At 43.4% G+C, this 11867-nt stretch overlaps 1 protein-coding gene and 1 pseudogene across 1 annotated transcript; one reads left to right on the top strand and one right to left on the bottom strand.

Annotated features, from left to right (window-relative positions):
- Positions 1–3007: 3007 nt before the first annotated feature.
- Positions 3008–5327, top strand: LOC119332104. Its single transcript, XM_037605275.1, has 3 exons — positions 3008–3627; positions 3807–4058; positions 4678–5327. The coding sequence occupies exons 1-3, from the start codon at positions 3044–3046 to the stop codon at positions 5156–5158; spliced, it is 1317 nt and encodes a 438-aa protein (XP_037461172.1). The 5' UTR covers positions 3008–3043; the 3' UTR covers positions 5159–5327.
- Positions 5328–7292: 1965 nt separating this feature from the next.
- LOC119331177 lies at positions 7293–8368 on the bottom strand (annotated as a pseudogene).
- Between the last annotated feature and the right edge of the window lie 3499 nt (positions 8369–11867).

Genomic DNA, 11867 nt, shown 5'->3' with positions numbered 1-11867 from the left:
CATCATTCTTCCTTTACGAATCTAGGTTTCTGTATAGTAACTCTCCAACTACTCGCCTCGACAAAATCAAGCGAATAACTTCTGGTTGCTAGAAGCATGCTAGGCCATTTCTACGTGCGTGCGAGATCTTGTCCATGGGACGCACTCGTGGGAGTGTGATGTTAAAACGAAAACATATTTTCAAAGTAGAAACCCTAATTCTAGGTACTTTACCCAATTTACCAAAAATAAGTAAGAATTTTCTAGTGAGAAATCTTCGACAAAAACATAAAAGTTGTGCTAAAAAATCAGGAAAATCTATCTTTAGTTGTATGTTTCTTGATTTATCAACAAGTTGTGTCATGTTTTTTTTATAAAGCAGGGAAATATTTTCACAATAGCATTACCATACTTTCATAATTCATTTGAGAGCATACATAGTATTAAGTCTGAGTTGTTTATAACTATACTAAAGAAAATATTCAGTTATGTCAACAAGAATGTTGTATATAATTTTTTTGCCAACGATGACAAGACACCTAGACTGAGCCATAGCTAGATCTTGAGTGACCCAAACATAGCCAAACACAACCAGGGTTCCCCGACCTCACCAGCACCGAAAGGCCCCTAGAGGTGAGTGAACCTGGTGGCGGCACTTACGCGACAATCCTAGGTGCCTTTCTTTGGAGAGAGTTGTGAGACGATAGAGTGAGGTGGAAATGTATTTTGTTCCCCGAGTTTATAAAAAAATATAGTTATATATGACAACAAATGTTTCATGATCAGAGCGGTTCATTTATCCAACAAAGCTAAATTATTCGTCCTTGTGAAAAAGTATTCTTGATGAGTTAAAAATATTTCAAATTTTAAATTTCCATGTTGAATACTAATTAAATAACTTCACACACACCGTCTTAAAAATGTTGATGTGTTTGTTCGACAACAAACTAGAAGCAATAATAAAAGGTTACTGGACTAACTCAGGAATGCATAACAAAAATAATGAACAAATAGGCCAGTGGAAAAGATACAATAAAGAAGAAAACATAAAGGGAGTGCCATATGTAGGGTACACAATAAATGATAAAAAAACTAAGAAAGAAAGGGAATCAACAATAAAAAGGAAGTGAAGATGGTAAACTAAAACAAAAAATTGTAAAATATAATTAAAACAAAATTGGAGAATGAAAAACCCAATATATGCATTGCTTGACGTCAAACTAGTAGTCGTTTTGCTTGTGTATGTTTATGAAAAGCAAGACCAAAAGTGAACCAACACCCTCGATTATTGCAAAAACACCATCCGGTTACAAAGCAGCCTGGACTAATTCTGCAAATTGCTGCATTTGACTAGAAATCCATTTATTTCTCCTTTTCAGCTCAATATAAGGAAATCAGACGTTTTATCATGTTAGAAATATATGTTTAAGATAGAATCATTGAGCAAAATAGTTGAAACTGGATAAAAAATTATATCTACCATAACGGTGGAGGGGGGAGGAAGAGTCGTCAACTACAATGCTTCCACATCGATCCACGGTGGCGCTGGTACTCTCGTCAATAAGTCATGGTATGGAGCTTATATCATCGACGTGGTAGGTTGGGTCTCCTCGCCTGCCCCTCACCTTTGTTCTCCATGCTGAAGGTATGTGCTTTAGATTGTTGTCACTAGTATCTCTAGCAACGTCAAGCGACTTCCCGACTGTAGTTATCAGGACTACCTGGCTCCAGTGATGTAGAGTTGGTGTTGGTATGCTTCAAAATGCTACCGTTAGAATTTAACCTCCTATGATTTTATCAGTTAGCAATCTGGCCTAACAATTGGCAAAGTTAATACTCCTACGTTCTAATCTTTTTTCCTTCACTAGAAAAAAATACAGTTGTGAAGCCCGTTATAATTGATGCCTTTCCTATAATTTAGTTTAATAACTTGTACAAAATATTAAGACCGAGTTTAAAACAACGAAGCAAAAGCCATTTATGAACATGGCTGAAACATTAGCATATGAGTGCATGAGTATGCACGCAGGCCCATATGATAGCTAGACAATGCATCATGCACTTAAAAAACCTATGTTCATTTTGCAACCTCTATGTTTGTGAATATCACGTAGAAATCTCGAAATTATTTGAACATGAGAGATAGATAGATATGGAAGATAAGTGTGTCAAATTTATTGACTTCATGGGTTATTAATTTGTATCTCTATATATACATATAAAAAAAGATATGTAGATATGTACACAATTGATTGGCCTATGTATTGAATCTTTTTACCATGAAGTGCCATTAAATGACCTAAGCCAAGAAATCTGCCTATAGATGAAATTTCGTGCGTTGGATGTGGGAAGAATGATCACCAAAATTAAGAGAAAGGATATGCTTACCTTCACTGGTAATGTGTGTGGATCATATATGTAGCCAAGTTATCATGGGGAGATATTAATCAATTATTAGCAAATATGTATGCAATAATGTATTGAGTCTATGTATTAGCAAATATGTATTAATCAATAAAACTCCATTGATGCATGTGTCACTAGCAGCCAAATCCGAATGGACATCCTGTGTGCTTTGCATATTTGAGAGCGGCAGAAACCATGGTTTGAGTCTTGCATTCTAAGATGAGAACACATGTCATGCATGCGCGCACAAGATATGTGTTCTATCTATCTACACCGAAATTGATCAATACTCAATAGGCATGCGTGTGTTGTTTCTACCAATCTTCTTGCGTATATTATGAGGCCCCTGGCAATTATTTGCATTGGCATAATAAGAAAAGATTTTTTTCAAAGAAAGGCACAATGTCAAGGTCAACTTAAAATAGTTTGGCATGTTCCTGAGAGGGTCATAAGAATTAATTGTCTTAACTATAGTTCAATCTACTTTAGTATGGACCGACAAACTATCAATGTGCCAAATTAATTAGCGAAAGTAGGACTACACACAAGAGGGCTATAAATACACTACCTTACTCCCCAGTCTCCATCCCCAAGCTATAACCCATCTTCATAGTTCATACTCCTCATAATTCTATAGCGTTCAACTACCCACTTTCTCATGGATCCAATAGTCAACCAGGGGTGGACCTCATCCGAGGTAGAGGAGGCATGCTCACTCATTGCTAGGCTCAACACCAACAAAATCATGTACGACGACAACGATGACAAGAACAAGAAGCATAATTACATCATGGATTCTCTCCGTGCATTGTTTCCTTCAAAGACCATGAAAGAGGTAACAGATCTTTATATTAATCTCGCCGTGGAAATGCATATGATCCAACGGAGGGAGGGAACCCATGTTACTAGTGGTAGCCCGCAAAACATTTTCACCTTTTGTGACCCTGTCAACGGTAACTATGAGCTACCGAAGGAGGAGAATGGTGCTAGCAGCACACACGTTATCTACACCATGGGCGACCATGCGAATGAAAACTTCGGTGTACGAGACGAGGCAACAATCATGGACAACAATGGATTGTCCTTTGGTTGTGTAATGGAGGATACGGGGATCACGGTGACGGGTGAGGCACCGCTGATGGCAGACACCAACAAGATGGAGGTGTTGGAGAACAATATTTCCATAGATCAACCAGTTGTTGCCCCACATCAATGTGGTTTTTGGATCGACGAGGAACACAGGTTCGCCCATGGTTGTATACCCTCCATTGTCATGTAGTTTCAATTGTTGTTTGTTTTCAGTGAACATATACTAATTAAGAATGTTGTGCATATTTATTATGTGAGATCAGTAGCTTATGTTTGTGATGATATTGTACTTTACTAAATGTACACTGGACACTGTCAATTTCCATTTACAGCATGGGCGGCCTTGTTAATGAAAACTTTGAGGTACAAGAGGACGAGGATACGACCATGATTGATAATGGGTTTTCATTTCGTTGCGCACTCGAGGATACAACGCAACTGGAGGATACAAGAATCAGGAAGATGGAGGAGGCTCCGATGATGGTAGACAAGAACAAGATGGTGTTCTTGGAGAACAATACTTCCACTGATCGACCAGTTGTTGCCGCACATCAACGAAAGTATTGGACCAAAGAGGAACACAAGTTAGTCAATACCTATATTCTTCCTTGTCATGTAGTTTTAGTTGTTCTCTATCTAAAATTGACACATGATAATTAAGCTCTGCGAATTAATTCTATGAGGCAGGTGTGTTAAATTGATATTGCACTTTACTAAATGTATATCTGGACGTTTACAATTTACATTTTTGATAAATACTAATCCCTGCAAATAAGATATAGATGAACTTTCTTTCTGGCTTAAAAATTTTATGTGATTGGACCTTGATTAAAAAATAGAAAGGCAGTAAATTAGGCCATTAAATTCCAATATGGCACGTCTTGTCACAATCAAACAGATCAATAACCTGTAATGATTGTCGTTTCACTATAGAGAAATAGAGGTATGGTAAATTTGAATTTGTAATATGTTGGTTGTCAATATGTTAGAAAATGTTCATTCAATTATGGATTTCTGATATACATATATTCTATCCAGTGCCCGTAAATAAACAAAAGTAAGCATGTGTTGTTGTAGTGGTTCGAACCTGTCAAACTGGAACTTTGCTTCAATCTATATTAGTTGCTTCAATAAAACAACTGCACAATTTATCTTTCAGTAAACAATTTTACCGAACAATTCTTTTGAACATTGTGTCCACAGGTCATTTCTTTATGGGCTGGAAGTCTATGGCCGTGGCGACTGGAAAAACATATCCAAGCACTTCATCACCACTAAGACCCCTGTCCAAATTTCAAGCCATGCACAAAAGTTTTTCAAGAGAATACAGAAAAAGGGATCGTCAGGGACAAAGCGTTACAGCATCAATGATGTCAGGCTCCATGACAATGAGCTATTGGCAGCAAATAATAGTTCTGCCCCTCGGCAAACCCTTTCTTTCACCGGCCTCAGTAATGACCCAAGCTTTAGGTTGCAGGGTCCGACGAGCTCGTTCGCAGTCATGAACAACCTAACTCAGTGCTCCCCTTCCGTATATAATCAACAAGTGGGTCGGCAGCCAATGTGGAGTGAGCAGCAGATGATGGGTTCTGTTGCAGCTGTAATGGACGGGGTAGGAAGCTATGTGCCTGATGGCCAACAAGGGAGCTTATTTTTGTCTTGGCAATGTATGAACAAGATGTAGTAGATCGTAGGCTTGGGCCATGTTTGGAATGCTAGCCAGGCATGTGTCCATGAATAAACGGACTGTCCTCCTAAAGATGGCAACAAGACATTATGGCCAGCATGTGTGTTTAATAAGTGAATAAATAGTTCTGTTTCCATATATAAAAAGTATTTCACCTTCGATAGTCTCATCATCTTAATAGTGTTTCTAATGCTAAAAAAAAGTGTTTGCCATCTCCCTTATTTTGTAAGACTATATATTGTTGTTGTATTGCCATACGAACGCATACATGATGTCTCAATATGTGGCCCTGACTGTTGTATCATAATTTGCCTACATTAGGAGATTGCAATCACCCGATGAAAAAGCACAAGAATCTTAGGAAAAAGTTAAATATTGGTTAATTAAATCAAATAAGATTCAGTTGGTGAATTACTTGAAAATCAGACCTTCTACACGATAGTCAGATCCTACTATACTAACACTAGTTTATCTAAAGCATGCATGATGGCTCTTCCCGTTTTTTGTCCAAGAGCCCCTAGTAATTAATATTGTGTGGTGTCACTAGGGAGTCAAACAGAGAAACCAATCAGTTATAAAAACCTTAGCCTCGCCATCTTTTTAAATCCCAATACTCTCCATAATATTAAATTTGTGTGTCTGAGAATGGAGGATGAAGAGATCAGGGGCACGATTGGCATTTATTGACGTATTTTCATGTTACGTTCTTCTTGCTCTAGAGACCTAGGTTGGGACGTAGGCTTGGAAGATTATATATGAAATGGCAGAGATGGCCAAAAGAAGAAATTAGTAGATGATCATTTATCGGAATGGGTCATTTCATAAAGAAACATTGGATAGTGTTTTTTTCCTTCTTTTGGCCACAGGAGTTGATCCAGTCCCCCTGAAGTCCATTTGCGCCATTGTAGATTGGACCCTTCGCTCATATCTCTCGTATTTTTTCCCATTAACATGAGGATTTATGGGGAGTTTGTAATCAGTATACTAATAGATGGAGACATGGAAGGACATATTGGAAGTACGGACAGTTGAGAAGAATGAGTAGGAGGCTGAGATGGCGAAGTGGGACATGCCGCTAGTCCAAGATAATGAGGTGGAGGTGCTATTGAAGCGATTCGTTCATCAATCAGCAATTCCACAAGAATGGTGCTTCAGGCCAAGGAAGAAAGACACACTCAATCATTTGTTATGTCCTTGTCGTTTTCCCCAATTAGGTCTTTTTTTGTTGTCTTTGCACTGTTTTTATGCGTGAATGTTGCTTCTGTCATGTATAGTGCTTTAGCAAGTGTTCCAATATGAATTAATAGATACAGATTTACAGGTTTAGTTTTTTCTGTTCTTACTGAACTATAGACTTATTGTTGTCTACCGTTATCTACTAATTTCAGTTACTTCTTTTAAAAAGTGCCTCCTAGAGAGGTTGAGTGATGGGAGCTACTCGATCTTGATTAATGCATTGCTTTGGTCTCATCATTGTGATGTTTGTCGTTAATGGGTGGAATCTCAACTCACCGGCCCTGGTCTATGTCGGAAGTTGAAATTCCCCATACCGCATCATGCCAGCTCCTCTTCAGAGTTGCCCAAACCCTTAATGTTACCTCTAAAAGGGGAAAACTTGTATGCTAAAGAGAACATCTGTAATCAAGGCCTCAAGCGAAAGGGAGTTCACCAGTCACACGGGAAAGAGGCCGAGACGTCTACCATCCAGAGATCAAGATTGGGAGGCTCAAGGCGTTCGCAACCAGGAGTCCAGGAAAGGAATGCGTCCAACCGACTCAAGACCGGGTATAAATACCCGTGTGCCAGAACCAAAAGGGGGCACCTTCTACTTCGACGGCCAAGATAACGGAAATAAAGCCCTAGCTTAGACCTAGATTAGATCTAACCTTAGACATAATAGAGCCTCTGTTGAAATAATAAAGGCCCTGATCCGAGCATAAAGGGCACACTTTGAACTAAGACTGATTCAGAGGAGCGCAGGTGAATAGACTTCACATGTCAAAACGAGCTTGGGAAAACTCATTCTAGACATAAGTGCCAGATCTCGTGGACAAAAAATGCATCTGTACTTTGTGACAATGTACGCAGAACATGCATGTAAACAACCCAACTTGAATATTGACACGCATACTCAATCAAGTGAATCTCAATCAACCATAGCACAAACGTCCATAGACAACTGTGTGGAGATCACTAAATTCAGTAGCAGTGGTCAGCCATGTATTAGCTACTCTATAACTTTATTTCTATGTACTCAATTCCACATAAGAAAATTCCAGTTCTGACATAATTTATCTTATGAGCTAAAAGAAAATAATTTTGGAAAAATTAATGTCAAAAGGAAAGGATGCCCACAGGTACTTGGAGGCCGATGACACGGATGCTGTCCATGAGCTCCTGCACCTTGTCAGGATCATTAGCACGCGTTCGCATTAGCGGCCTCCGGATATCTTCCAGCGGGATCTCCATCACCACAGGGCCTTTCTTCTCCGAGTCACTCAATGCGGAGAGCCTAGCTGCACCTATACCGTTAAATATGAGTCATTGTTACTTCAGTGTCTGTTCAAGAGCAGAGACTGAACTTAAACATCAGAACTAGACACCCAAAATTACAAGTTTGTAACTGAATATTGCACAAGGAAACTATCCTGTCATGTATTCGACAACATGATTGGTCTCAAAAAAGCCCAATTGGACAGCCTTTACACACGATTCCCCGTCCAAATTGATCTCTAATTTTGCCAGCTCAGGATAATTGGCGAAGAAGTTGGAATTAAATCTCACCGGATTCAACTGAACCGCTATGGCTTCAGAATGGACCATGAAATCGGTGAGAGCGGTAATACTAAGATTCGGCTCCTCGCAGGCTCGAACCTCATCTTACTATGGTTGAACAGAACTCCAAGATCTCAAACAATTCCACAGGGAAATACAAGAAGGGACAACAGGTAAAGGCAGACCTACCATTGGAGGACGAGACCGAGACGGCGAGGCCGCACCGCCCGCTCGCGCTCCTCCCCGGAGAACAGGGGCGCTGGGGACGGCGGCGCAGCGGTGGAGGAGGTAGCCGGCCGTCGGCACGATCTTTCCCAAATCCAAGCTCGAGGTCGACGCCATTCGTGGTCGCGCTGCTGCTGCTGCTGCTTCCGTTTTCTTGCGGCCTCTCTGCTTAACGTGTCTGAGCGTCACATCGATCTGCACCATAGGAATTCAATGGGCCTTGCAGTTCCAAAACGTGTAAAGTGGGCCGCACACTGTTTCGTCGATTTTTTTCCTGAATATTGTTTTTTACCAAATCATGAAACTATAATCATGATCCCAGAAGTTTCACTTCTATCACCCTGTGGCTGCTGCTTTCACTTCTATCACCCTGTGGCTGCTGCCAGGAACGAAATGGGAGACCCATGGGGACGGTGCGTTGCCACAGAAAGGAAGTTCCTGGTCAATGTTCAGTGGCAGTTCCGAGAGTGACTTCACCTAAAACTTGTCCTGAACACAGCCTCAGTTTAGCGAGCGAACTTCTAGCGACACTGTTGAATCAATGAAATATCTAGTTATCTAGGTATTTCAAAGTGAAATGGCACGGTTGACCCGGAACAAAAAAAAAAAACAGCTCCGAACTGTTCAAATTAGGTTTGTTCTTCGAGTATGAATAACCCCATGTGGCTCATTATTACTAGAGGATAATCTATGAAAGTGCCGGGACTTAGAGAAACTCATACAAAGGAATGGCTTTTTTTTCTTGAAACACTTGTAACTTTATTCATACTCATAACAATTACAGGTACAGTGATTTTGACCTAAGATCCAAGAAAATACAAAGTAACTCATTTGACTAAGAATTACAATGAAATTTCTTGAAATCAACTTCTTCACGGTATCAATCTCTGCTCGAAGAAATACTCCAAAGACTTTGGTAAATAGGTTTCAATTGGACTAGAGTAATGATGTTGTCATGTGGGGCCAGCCCTATAGGCGCAAGGGACCTGTGCGGGCAGGCCCTGCACCTGCCTAAAAATATGCCCTAGTTTAATTTTAGTTTTTTTAGATTAGGAGTCTGGGTATTAGTTGGAAAGGTTTAGTCTCGTAGAAGGTTACCCTGCCAACACCCAATTGTAATAGGAGTCTGTCTGGTCTTGTAATTAGGCTATATATAGCCAGCCCTTGGATCAATAAACGCAAGCAGAAAATAACCTACAACCTCACCTCCTTGCTCCTGCACCTCGGTGCCCCTCCTCAACCCCCTTCTCCAACTATAGGCCGGTGAGGGCCTCGCCCTCGTCCTATTACAACCCACGACTACAACCTGCGCGACAATCAGCCAGTCCGTGACAACTTGGCATCAGCTTCCTCGTCGATCCCAGCGCCCATGTCTCCGCCACCGCCGCCGGCGCCCCTGCCGCAAACCCTAGCAGACCTCGCGACCAAACAGCACGAGGATCATGAGGCCGTGGTCGCCACTTTGAACAGCCTCTCGGAGGAGAACCACACCGCTCGGACAGAGCACGCCAAGGACCGCGCCACCCTCCAGTCCATCGCCGAGACACTCAAAACCCTCCAGGGCCAGCTTGCGAACACGTCACAGCAGCAGCGCGCGCAGAACATGGCCCTCCTTCGGCTGGAAGGCAAGGGCACGCCTCAATTGGGTGGTACCAGGCTCCTGCGGCCCCCAGATGCGTCGTCCCACACTGGGGCCCGGTCGATCTGGCGGATCGGGCTCCGCGCCTCTACAAGATTGATTTTCCCCTCTTTGATGGGACCAGCTATCCGCGGCCATGGCTGACACGCTGCAATCTCTTCTTCCTCGGGCAGCAAACGTCGGAGTCGGATAAGACGTGGCTCGCCTCATACCACCTCACCGATGTCGCCGCATTATGGTATGGCCACCTCGAGGCTAAGCTAGGCTAGCAGTTGTTCTGGACCGAGTTTTAAAAACTGATTGCCAACCACTTCGGACCGCCGACGCGCGCCAACCCCTTTGGCGAGCTGATCTCCACCCGCCGCTCCGGCACCGTGGCGGAATACTCCAAGCGCTTTCTAGAGAATCTTTCTCGGGTGCGCCCCATTGCTGACGACGATGAGCGGGATATCTTCAGCAACAACTTGGGCGAGCCTATGAAAACTCAGGTCGAGATGCTGAAACCGGCGACTTTGGACGCGGTTATGGACTTAGAAATCTGCTTTGAGCACCTCAATACCGTCACCAGCACTACGACCACCCCGGGCCGGCCCAGCCGTCCACTCCGCCCCATGGCCGCACCTACTCCGGCCTTACCGGATTCCTCCAACCCCACGCCCGCACTCGTCTTTAAAAGACTCACGCCCGCCGAGATGGATGAACAACACGCTAAGGGTCTCTACTTCAATTGTGATGAGAAGTTCGCGCGGGGCCATCGCTACAAACGACTGTTCTACATTCAATCCGTCGACGCTGAAGAGGAGCAGTTTGAGGATTTCCAGGAGGCACAAATCTCACTCTTGGCTGTCATCGGAATTCCCACCAGTGACACAATGCAGGTCACTCTTCGCATCGGGAGCTGTGACTTGGTTGCCTTGCTTGATTCAGGGAGCACTCATAACTTCATCCACGAAGAGCTGGCCATCATCGTCGGGCTGCCTTTCTCCTCCAATCGTCGCTTGGGAGTCACGGTCGCTAATGTCGATAAGGTGACATGTCAGGGACTCCTCCAATAGGTTGCGATCACCATTGACAAGGAGCGTTTCGTTGTTGATCTGCATGCCATTCCATGGGGCGGGTTTGACATTGTCCTCGGTACATGATTCCTCAAAACTCTTGGGCCAATTCTCTGGGATTACACTACGAAATGGATGTCGTTTTGGCACTCGGATCACCGTGTGGAGTGGTCGGGCCTCGACTCCCTCGGACGGCCTGCCCACCTACATGTGTGCGAAGGCAAGGACCTTCTGGACAGCCTGCTGGCCACTTTAACCGATGTTTTCACCGACCCACAGGGTCTGCCGCCGCAGCGCGCACATGACCATCATATTCATCTTATTCCCGGGACACCGCCGGTTGTTGTCCGTCCCTACCGCTACCCAACGATTCAAAAAGATGAACATGAGCGCCAATGTTCAGAGATGTTGGCTCGCGGTCTGATCCGTCCTAGTTCTTCTGCATTTTCATCCCCCGTTCTACTCGTCAGAAAGGCCGGTGGGACTTGGCGTTTATGTATCGACTACCGTGGTCTCAACCTTGTCACTATCAAGGACAAGTTTCCAATTCCGTTGTCGATGAACTTCTAGATGAACTCAAGGGCGCCCGCTTTTTCACCAAACTGGATCTCCGGTCGGGTTACCACCAAGTTCGGATGGCCCCTGAGGATATCCACAAGACGACATTTCGCACACATGAGGGCCTCTTTGAGTTTATGGTGATGGCCTTTGGTTTGACAAATGCCCCAGCGACGTTCCAAGCACTCATGAACGACGTCCTCCGTCCCTACCTTCGTCGGTTTGTGCTTGTGTTCTTCGATGATATCTTGATCTACAGCTCGTCCTGGTCGGATCATATACGTCATGTCAAGCTCGTTTTGGAGGCTATGCACACACATCAACTGTTTCTCAAGCGCTCCAAGTGTTCCTTTGGGGAAGAAACCATGTCTTATATGGGACACGTCATCTCCGCTGCAGGAGTTGCCATGGACAGCGACAAGGTTCTAGCCGTGGTAGACTGGCCGGTTCCGCG

This window comes from Triticum dicoccoides, chromosome 7A (assembly GCF_002162155.2).
Source record: "Triticum dicoccoides isolate Atlit2015 ecotype Zavitan chromosome 7A, WEW_v2.0, whole genome shotgun sequence".
Classification (NCBI taxonomy): domain Eukaryota; kingdom Viridiplantae; phylum Streptophyta; class Magnoliopsida; order Poales; family Poaceae; genus Triticum; species Triticum dicoccoides.
Note: the sequence above shows the minus strand (reverse complement) of the source record. Positions and strands in the feature narration are given on the sequence as shown.